Source organism: Pseudochaenichthys georgianus, chromosome 8 (assembly GCF_902827115.2).
Source record: "Pseudochaenichthys georgianus chromosome 8, fPseGeo1.2, whole genome shotgun sequence".
Taxonomy (NCBI): Eukaryota; Metazoa; Chordata; class Actinopteri; order Perciformes; family Channichthyidae; genus Pseudochaenichthys; species Pseudochaenichthys georgianus.
In genome coordinates this window covers 33,766,816-33,777,775 of record NC_047510.2, presented here as the reverse complement: position 1 = coordinate 33,777,775, position 10,960 = coordinate 33,766,816, and the positions used below count along the sequence as shown (strand labels likewise).

General features: G+C 40.5%; 1 protein-coding gene across 1 annotated transcript; it reads right to left on the bottom strand.

The window, feature by feature from the left end:
* Nucleotides 1–238: 238 nt before the first annotated feature.
* LOC117451489 (uncharacterized) lies at nucleotides 239–8,975 on the bottom strand. The gene is made up of 6 exons (XM_071204227.1): nucleotides 8,957–8,975; nucleotides 6,983–7,263; nucleotides 4,881–6,188; nucleotides 4,698–4,799; nucleotides 3,372–3,428; nucleotides 239–378 (listed from the first exon to the last, which is right to left on the bottom strand). The coding sequence occupies exons 2-6, from the start codon at nucleotides 7,254–7,256 to the stop codon at nucleotides 350–352; spliced, it is 1,770 nt and encodes a 589-aa protein (XP_071060328.1). The 5' UTR covers nucleotides 7,257–7,263; nucleotides 8,957–8,975; the 3' UTR covers nucleotides 239–349.
* Between the last annotated feature and the right edge of the window lie 1,985 nt (nucleotides 8,976–10,960).

Here is a 10,960-nt window from a genome sequence, read left to right as displayed (position 1 = left end):
GACAAACACAAGTGTATAAACAATAAAAGCCCCATTGGAGCGGCAACCACACTCCATACAGTCTGGGCCCACAGGAGTCTCGTTTGTCCAAACCTGCCTGGTTTTATTCCACTCTGAATGTGTAGCTAGCACCCTGAGGTGTGAGCATGATTCCTAACCGACATGTTCCCAGGGAATCACAAAAGTTTAGATACCTTAAAGTTAGTTTGAAAAAAACTGATGGGAGAGACAGTGAACATTAAAATATAAAAAACATTTATTGAAAAATATGATATTACATTTGTAATTATAAATACATTTTAATATTACATTTGTTTAAAAACAAGAGTTCTTGAAGAGGATGCAGTGCTCAGTACGGCGGATTATGTCCATTTCCACCTGGAAGAAGAAACACATGTTATTAGGCCAAAGGAAGTCCGATTTGTCACCAATACATCATGCAAGTCAGTTGGTCCAATGTCAGGAAATAGATTTCCCACATAAGTCATAATGCCAAGTGATAAGATTTATTTTTTTCTCAATTGAAAGAATACATACAGCAACACCTCTAATGTATTCTTTCCTTCAACAAATGGTACAGGTGGAGGGGTTAAGTTGCCCTAGACTGCCAACGAAAGCTTTATTTGCGCCCTCTGGTGGAAAGAATTAGGACTTGGCCATAATGCTGACTGCAAAATGGATTCAAATGGTAGAGTTTTAATATATTAGCAATTTGGCAGGAGACAAAGGCAAGTGTAATCCCCAATTTAAAGTTTAAAAGAGGTAATCAGATTACTGGTAAAAAAAATATATATATTTGGACAACAATATATTTTAGAATAAATATATTAGAGATAGAGGTACTGCCTGCAATTTGATATTATTTTTCAGGCTAGTTCTTTTTTATATAGCAGGTTAACACCTGATTAATTGAACAAAAACAATTTGTGAGCTTTTAAAGCGTATATTGTAGTAAAACAGCTCCTGTAAACTTGTTTTATCCTCTAGTCTTTGCCAATCATTTAAGAAACCTTTTTTATATTAAACAATGTATTAAACTAAACCTGAATCTGCGCTGATGAGTGGGCTTTCCTCACTGAAACCTCTTCCTCTCTGTTGGGGTTCTGTTTGGACCTCCCACTTCACAGTTTCTCTAACTGGGTCGGTATGATGTGGGTGGACTCTACAGGGCTGGTATGGGTTCTGATGCGCTACGAGCCTAGGCCTGGGGGTGGCGGAAACGTCTGTAGTCTTAGTCACTAAGTCCTAAGCACTCCTCTCTCCTCCAGCTGCAGATTGTGACCAATTCTTGAAGTTTAGCTCGGGTTAGCGGCGCATATATCGTGTTAACGATGAATCTTCCACGCAAACCAAAGTTAGCCATGGAGTGCCACAGGGCTCAGTGCTCGGACCTATTTTGTTCACATTATATATGCTTCCGTTAGGCCTTATAAGGAATCATTCTGTAAACTTTCATTGTTATGCGGATGATACTCAACTATATTTATCAATCAAGCCTGATGAAATTAATCATCTAAATACAATTCAAGACTGCCTTAAGGACTTAAAAACGTGGATGACCTTAAACTTTTTGATGTTAAACACGACCAAAACGTTATTGTACTTGGCCCGAAGAATCTACGAAACAAATTATCTAAAGATATACTAACTATGGATGGCATTAATTTGGCCTCCAGTGAGACTGTAAGGAATCTTGGTGTTATATTTGATCAGGATTTATCCTTTAACGCCCACATAAAATCAATTTCAAGGACCGCCTACTTCCATCTACGTAACATTGCAAAAATCAGGCATATCTTGCCTCAAAACGATGCAGAGAAACTAGTCCATGCATTTGTTACTTTTAGGCTGGATTATTGTAACTCTTTATTATCAGGGAGTACCAAGAAGTCAGTCAAGTGGCTTCAGCTGATTCAAAATACTGCGGCTCGTGTACTAACCAGAGTTAGGAGAAGGGACCACATTACTCCTGTTCTGGCTGCCTTACACTGGCTCCCTATAGAACACAGGATAGAATTTAAAATTCTTCTTCTCGCCTACAAAGCCCTTAATGGGCAGGCGCCATCTTACCTTAAATAACTCATTATACCCTACTGTCCTACTAGGGCATTGCGTTCCAAGAATGCAGGGTTGTTGGTTGTTCCTAGAATCTCTAAAAGTACAATGGGAGCCAGAGCCTTTTCTTATCAAGCTCCACATTTGTGGAATCAGCTTCCAGTTTGTGTTCGGGCGGCAGACACCCTATCCCTTTTTAAGAGTGCGCTTAAGACCTTCCTTTTTGATAAAGCTTATAGTTAGGGCTGATTAGATTCAGCCCCTAGTTTTGCTGATATAGGCTTAGTTTGTCGGGGGACATCTCACTTCTTCCTTCTCTCTGTCTGTACCTGTGTACTCTCATGTTCCGATTAACCCAGCTTCCCCAAATTTCTTTCTTTTTGGTGTCTATATACGCCGGGATTCGGAGTCATGGATGATCCTGCGGTCCTGTGTCCTGGATCGCGAGCCCTGGATCGCGAGTCGTGGCTGTGGTCCTGGATCATCGGTCCTGGATGGATATCCTCGTGGATTCATCTTCCTATTATACACACATGCATTTCCAAACATTTGGACTACCTATGTTGCAAATGTATTATCTTTTTAATTTACACACGGCATCTATTGCACATCTGTCCGTCCTGGGAGAGGGATCCCTCCTCTGTTGCTCTCCCTGAGGTTTCTCCCATTTTCCCTTTAAACTGGGTTTTCTTCGGAAGTTTTTCCTTGTACGATGTGAGGGTCTAAGGACAGAGGGTGTCGTATTGTCATACTGATATTCTGTACACACTGTGAAGATCACTGAGACAAATGTAACATTTGTGATATTGGGCTATATAAATAAACATTGACTGATTGATTGATATAGAACTGTAGCTCGTTGTCTAACTTGCTATGATTGTAACGTCATGTTGTTTGTATTTTTACAACGTTATTGATCAGCAAAATTCGAATCTTTCAATAACTCAGCTCAGAGTATGCTTTACGACGTGCATGTCCCCTCGCTCTGAGTGTTCTGAGCTAAATTATCCATCTGGCCTAGGGGGCTCGTACATCACCATACCAGATACGGTGCTGCACCATACCACCATAGCCTGAGAAGTAGAATAAATAAACGGTGTATCGGAGATGGACGTTCAAGTCCAGTGAGCAGCACATTGTAATTAAGTAAGTAATCCAGAACTAATAATCTTACATAACTTTTATATTGTGACACCTACATTTAAAATCGTTTATCGTACCTAGTAATTGTAACGGAATACATTTTTTAAAGTAACCCTGCAATTGTTCTACCAGTCTAAATTAAGACATTTCATTGAAATGAAAGACTTTTTCACCTTGGCGTTTCCCAGGTTTGCCATAGTATCCACTGTAGGCTTCATGCTGGCTGCCGCCTGTAAAAATAGAGACATTATAAAAAAAGGGCCTGAAAATGTGTCCAATCAGCTTAGTGTCCTACATCACACCATGTTCTGCTCAAATCTGAACAGTTGTTGGGACTACCATTAACATGTTGATTTGTTTGGTAAACAAAATAATGTAATACTTGGTCAATTAATGTTGTCAAGCCAACACGGTCCTGAATTTAGAAGTTAAATCTGAAAATTCTGTTTGCAGATTTCCTGGGTTAGTTTCAGAAAAACTCTTTGACTTTTATCAATCAAAAATTAGACCCCAAAATCTGTAAATTATAGTGTCTGTCCAAATTTTGTTTTACTTGTAGTGAAAACTACCCTTGGATGATGAGTTAGTAGACTAAAACCTTTAGGAATACAAAGTACTACATATAATAAGTATCCTGTATCAAGATTGATGCACAAGTGACATTTGACCTTTTTAGAGAGGTTTAGCAAAAAAACTCCAATGGAACCCGTTGGTCGATTTTGGTGATTGACATCTCTTTTAAACCGTTGGGGCCAATATAATCGAAGGAGAATTTCCACATACTCACCAACGTTACCAAAACAAAAGTGGGGGCTTCGCGCATGCAGTTTGCCATAAACTGAAACCTCTCTCACGCTCTGAAATCTAGGTTTATTGCTGATGGATTATCAAAAATAATTTCAACGTGACACATTGGATTAACTTCAGCAGCGTTTTTATCGTTTTAATGCCATTGAAGACCGCTTTTGCTTGGATGTGCAGTTACGTTAAGTAATAAGGGTGTTATACCGTGTTTTCTATGCACACGCCGTTAGCATTTTTTCGCTCGTGGCTAATTCAGAGGCTCAACGTTAGCTTTGTGGGTTTTTTGCACAAAAAAAAAAAGATCAGTTAGCTGAGTTTCTTCCCGTTACATGGATATGACACATTCATAGTTTATTAAATCTTAAGAAGCCCTCGGACACTGTTGCTTGCAGATGTTGTGGTTTCAGCCCCTTCGGCGGGTCCGTGGGGTTTAAGAGGTTCAAGAACGCGTCCAAAGCCCTGCATTACTTTACGTTGGGATGGATGATTAAACCCTTTCATGCGTTTCTTTTCCGATGCTGTTCAATCAACAGAACATTCTATGGTTAAAAAATAATGACTGACATTTCCTAAAATGGGCAGGATCCAGAATCACACAGAAAGTGTAAACATCTTAGACGAATCATTTGAGCCCAGTTCAGTGTTTTCCAACCTGAAGATGCTGTATTGGCTAAATCAATTTTTAGACACCTTACCTTGACCCCTGGGCTTCCTGTAGCCTTGTTTCCTCTGGTTCTTCTGGGGTTGTCCCCTCATGATTGGTCCTTCTCCTTGTCTATAGTTCCCATTCTTATTTTCTACAAGACAAGCAAGCTAGTTACAGCACCATGGTCATTTTCAGGATCATTTAATTATGGTCAAATCAAAAAGAAGATCACCAGAATATGTAAAAGGCTGATTCCTGTTTGGTCCCATGCTGCACCTTCTCTCCTCACAGGCACACTTGTGCTCCTGGAACTCATTACACTGGACTCCAAAGTCCACCTTCGATGGAGAGACTTCTGCTGTCTTCTGATCAGCCATCGGGACGCCCAGCTGCTCTTTTCCAAGCAGACTAACTTCTTCGTTCCCAAGTGCTCCATCTTCCACCTGGATGCCCGTTCCATTAGTTAGATTCAACTTTCTTGCGCACGTCTTCTCAATAGAGTTCAAGTTCAGACTCTCTTCCTGCTGAGGAGGGCTGGTCCTTTTCTTCTGCTGCGGCTCATTTAAAATGTCCTGGTTTGGGCTTTGATTAGCCTCAGGTTCAGAAGACCTATTTTTGTCCTCTTTAGTGGGGGAAGATTTGACAATGGGGTTGTCGTTCTCGGCTTGCTCCACGATCACATCGGCTGCCAACAGGTCGTCACGCTGTAACCACTCCTTGGTGGGGATGAAGGGGGCCAGAGACTCCACGGACCAAATGGACTCGTTCCAGGTTCTCTTCAGGTATGAGCTATTATTTATAGAGGGGATGATTGGTGCCATGTCTTCAAACGGATTTGTCTCGATGCTATAGTCTTGCTCATTGTCAGGGAGCTTATGGGATGATGATGATTGTAGGAGTTCATCTGCGTATGGAAGACAATCTTGTTGTGAGGAGCTACACACAGGAACCATACCATCTTGAGAGCCAACAGACCACATGTTGCAGTGAGCGTTCCTGCATGGGGCAACATTCTCCTGACCCACACTCTCTTTTCGGCTATTCTGAGTGTCCAAGGTTTCTCGGATACATGACTGGATGGCTGTCGTTCCTGTAGGTCGTAGAACGTTAAAGCCATGTTTGTTACTGGTCTCTTTAACCGGGAGGTCTTTTTCATTACTGCTGTGTAACGCGTCATTCTCAACAACTTCAGCAGAGTTTTGTTTTTGGGAGCTTGAGCTCGAGGATGAAGGAGAGTTTATTGCGGTTCCACTACCCGAATCTGCGCTGATGAGTGGGCTTTCCTCACTGAAACCTCTTCCTCTCTGTTGGGGTTCTGTTTGGACCGCCGAGTTCACGGTTTCTCTAACTGGGTCGGTATGATATGGGTGGACTCTACAGGGCTGGTATGGGTTCTGATACGCTACGCTAGGAGCCTGGGCCTGGGGGTGGATGAAACGTCTGTAGTCCACCGGTTGCATGTCAGGGCGGGGCATGATGTATGCTGGAACCTCCATATAGGGATTGGGAGGAGGGAACGGGGGCATCCCCATACCATAGCCTGAAAAGTAGAAACAAGAAACGGTGAATCGGAGATGGACGTTCAAGTCCAGTGAGCAGCACCTACGAATTTCAATATCCGAGTTTACATTTCTGTCATAGAAAAGTTAACGAAAAGTTTAATACGTACAGTATAAGACCATTGTGTTCGACAGTGATGTACAGTAACCAAGAACATTTCATCAAGCAGAATTTGGAGATACTCATACTTTAATTGAGTATTTCTGCTACTTTGTATTTTTACTCTACTTTTATGTAAACAGTTACTCAATACCTTTAGTTACTTTACAGATGTGGATGCATGATGTGAAATATAATCAAGTGTTAAATCAGACTTTAGTTCCACCTGGAGTAAATCCACCAGCTACCCTGCAGTCTACAAAGCCATTCAGACTAGCTGCACCTTCACCAGCTTTGAGAACACTTTCATGATCAATCATTATAAAACATATCATATATATTATTCTGAAATGGACCAATCTGCACAACGACTACTTTTACTGTCGCTACTTTAACTATATTTTGATGATAATACTTTTCTACTTGAGGAACATTTTGATGCTGATACTTTTACTGTAACAGAGTATTCCTACACTCTGGTACTTTTACTCAAGTACAAGATCTGAGTAATTCTTCCATCCCTGGTGTTGGATAATAAATGTTGTAGTGTTCATGTTATTGTGTCCATCACTTGCATCAAACTAACTGAACCCAGCCTTTCGCTTTCACCTAAAATATAGAACAAAAACAGAATTTTTAAATGTTTCCAGCAAAATGTAAAAACTCAAGACTCACCCATTCCTGGGAAGCCCGCAAAGGGGTTATAGGAGAAGGGCATGGGCCACTGGGAGGGGTGGAAAGGGGGTGGGGGTGGAGCATGGACGTAGAAGACAGGCCGGCCAGGGAGGTGGTGTTGGGGGTGGTGGGGTGGAGCTCCGGGGTCTTGGCAGGGGGTGTATAGTCCTGGATGATGCTGATCAGAGGACGGAACATCACCGTTAGCCCGAGTGTTTCCATGCACTCTGCTTGGGTGAGCTGACAGAAGTTTGTTCACAGCTTTCGCCACCATATTGGACCTGCAGAGGAGGAGGATCTGTCAGGTGTGGATCCACAGCAATAATTATAAAGAACTGTAGATCTGAGAAAACATTACACAAACAGGATGACACTTTTTAGGAGTATTTTTTTTTGGGATAAAATGTACTAGAGTATTTGGACCAAATTCAGTGCATTTTTACAATGTTAAGAAAGTTTTAAAATATGCACTGCTCAAGCAAGGGGGAACAAATAACCACTGCAGATAAGACATTCACACCGAGCTACCTCTCAAGCATTGCTAATGAGGGCATTTCAGTTATATTTCTCACTTTGGTCCGTCTTTGTTGCAGTGGCTAGAGACCTGCATCTACACATGAATATTAGACATTTAGATTCTTAAATATTATATTCAATATACACAATTGTTTGCCACCAGACTTTTAATGTTCATACACCAAGCATGTTAGGGTGAAATAAGTCATGTTGATTTGTGGTTCTGAACCCTTTAGACCTCTCCTCACACTCTGTACCAAAAGTGACTTGAAACACCAAAACATACATTTGAAAAGCTTGAAGCTCTGATCTCAAATGTGGAACAAAAGTAAATAAAGCCGATGAATAAAAATGGAACACACTAGATCAGCGGTTTTCAAAGTGAGAGGCGCGCCTCCCCTGGGGGGCACCAGAGAGCTTCAAGGGAGTCGCAGCGTGAGAAAAAAATAACGAGAAACAGTGAAATCTAGCTAGTTAACTTCAGCTAACTTTATGCGAGCGGCAACATGGATCGATTTTTAGTGAAGTTACCAAAAGTGAAAGAGGAGACGGTGTCAGGCAGAACACTTCAGCTTTGTTTTGAAATAAAAGTTGTGGCTCATCGGACATTTATGAGAGAAAATCCCTAATGTCCGAGTGCAAGTAAATGCAGCACAAGACGCGAGCCTTGTAACCCCTCCCCCGGCCCTGGTGCGAGCGAGGAAATATGATTGGCTGCATTTTCATTTGAACGGGACACCGCATTTGGACCCCAAGTAGACGGAAGGAATGAGGTATTTGCACTTTACAATGACAGAGAAGAGACTTTCACGTTTGGCTGTACTCGGCATTGAATCAAAACACACTAAAGCTTTAGATCTTAATACATTTGTGAGCTGTTTTGCTGAACAAGATGGTAATCGCCACATTCAGCTGTAGGCATGCCAACTTGATGCTCTGCTCACGGATGACGCGATGAGCATACAAAACTGTTAAGATGATGACCTTACGTGTGTAAATATATATTTTTTTCTTTGTGGAGGCCTTCCCCCAAAAAACTGTTTGAAGTCCTGAGAAAGTCAAATAAGAAGGTGTGTAAAACTACACTGCCCAGCCAAAAAAAAGTAACCACTTTGATTTAACTAGGCCAGTAGGTAAGGGCATTCCACTGGATAATAATACCCCTGCATTATAGCAACACTAATAATAATAATAGCAATAATAATTGGGAGGGGGGGGCGCGGCTATTCTTATGTTCTCTGAGGTGAGGCTCACCTGCCCACACTTTGAAAACCCCTGCACTAGATAATATTGAACGAAAAAACCCAAAATGAATCGTCAAACAGTTGGAAACGTTAAAGTAAAACGGCATGGCGAAATCTGAAAACAACCATAGAACTGTTTACAGTATAGAAACCCCCCAATGTGTCAGGGAGAAGAAAATACTGAATTCATCAAAAAGAATGACAGCCTAAGTACCCAGATTTTGAATCAGAAAGCTCCTGCCAACACTCCAAAAAATGATGCTTCCAAATCTTTCCAAAGCATTTGCTATGTTGTCTGTTATAAAGTAAATGTTGAGTCACTTTACCTGGTTGAGGACTTAATATGTCTGAGCCACACACAAAGGGATTAAACGTGAGACTCACACACCTGAGTTTAAGTAGCTGCTGATCAGCCAAGTGTGTTCACCATCAGCTGATGGAGCACCTAATCAAACACTCAGATTCAGATGTCATGCAGCCATTGGGACACTAGAGGGAGCCAAACAGTTACACACATTTTCCAGGCAATGCACAGTTCTACACAACCTCTCTGAAATGTACCTACAAACATAGTTACCGTTGAAAACTTGAAATAAAAATTAGAGTATGAATTCTTGTTACTTATTTATGCATATTTAGTTCATGATAATCTTCTAATATTTGGTTAACTGATATTTTCATTAACACTCTGCCCTGAAATATAATCTCTTCATAAACAAACATTAATATTTATCCAGTTGTATTCGTTAATAGACAGTTGTTCCATTTAAGATTTAAAATAAGTGAAAGATAAAAACAAAAAATAATAAAATATTTTTATAAAATATTATAATATATTTTATAATACTAGATGCTACATTATTGAACAATTACAGGCCCATATCAAACCTGCCATTTCTAGGTAAAATCATTGAAAAAGTTGTTTTTCAACAGTTGAGTAATTTCTTGCATTTAAATAGTTGTTTCGATGTGTTCCAGTCAGGCTTTCGTCCAAACCACAGCACTGAGACTGCTCTTGTAAAGGTCTTTAACGACATCCACTTAAACACAGACAGTGGCAGAACTTCAGTGTTAGTATTATTAGATCTCAGTGCTGCGTTTGACACTGTTGACCACAGCATATTACTAGACCGACTGGAAAACTGGGTGGGACTTTCGGAAACAGTTCTAAATTGGTTTAAATCCTACTTAAAGGATAGAAACAACTTTGTTTCTATAGGTAAATACACATCTGAGTTGACAAATATGACATGTGGGGTTCCTCAAGGCTCCATCTTGGGGCCTCTTCTCTTTAACATCTACATGCTACCACTGGCTCAGATAATGAAGAACAACAAAATAAGTTACCATAGCTATGCAGATGACACACACATTTACGTAACAATTTCACCAGGAGACGATGCTCCAATTCAAACACTGAGTAAGTGCATTGAACAAATCAATGACTGGATGTGTCAGAACTTTCTACAATTAAACAAAGATAAAACTGAGGTAATGGTTTTTGGAGCCAAGGCAGAACATTTAAAAGTTAGCGCTGAGCTTCAGCCTGCAATGTTCAAACCAACAGATAAAGCCAGAAATCTAGGTGTAGTCATGGACTCTGACCTGAGTTTCAACAGTAACATTAAAACAGTTACTAAATCAGCCTACTATCACCTAAAGAATATATCTAGGATTAAAAGACTAATGTCACAGCAGGATTTGGAAAAACTTGTCCATGCCTTTATCTTCAGTAGACTCGACTACTGCAATGGTGTCTTCACAGGTCTCACTAAAAAATCTATTAGAAAGCTGCAGCTGATTCAGAACGCCGCTGCTCGAGTCCTCCCTAACACTAAGAAAGTGGACCACATCACTCCTGTTCTGAAGTCTTTACACTGGCTTCCTGTGTGTCAAAGAATAGATTTCAAAATATTGCTGCTGGTTTATAAAGCACTGAATGGTTTAGGCCCAAAATACATTACTGACCTCCTGCTAAACTATGAACCATCCAGATCTCTCAGGTCTTCAGGGACTGGTCAGCTTTCTGTCCCCAGAGTCAGAACTAAACATGGAGAAGCAGCGTTCAGTACTGCACTCTAACCTTTATCCATGTACTTTTTCTTGTAATGTTTAATTGAACTATTCATATTTTAGACTGCACTGTAACTTTTATCCATGTATTTTTCCTTAATGTTTATTTTATTAGCTTTTCTTTTTTAATGCTTAATGTCTTTCA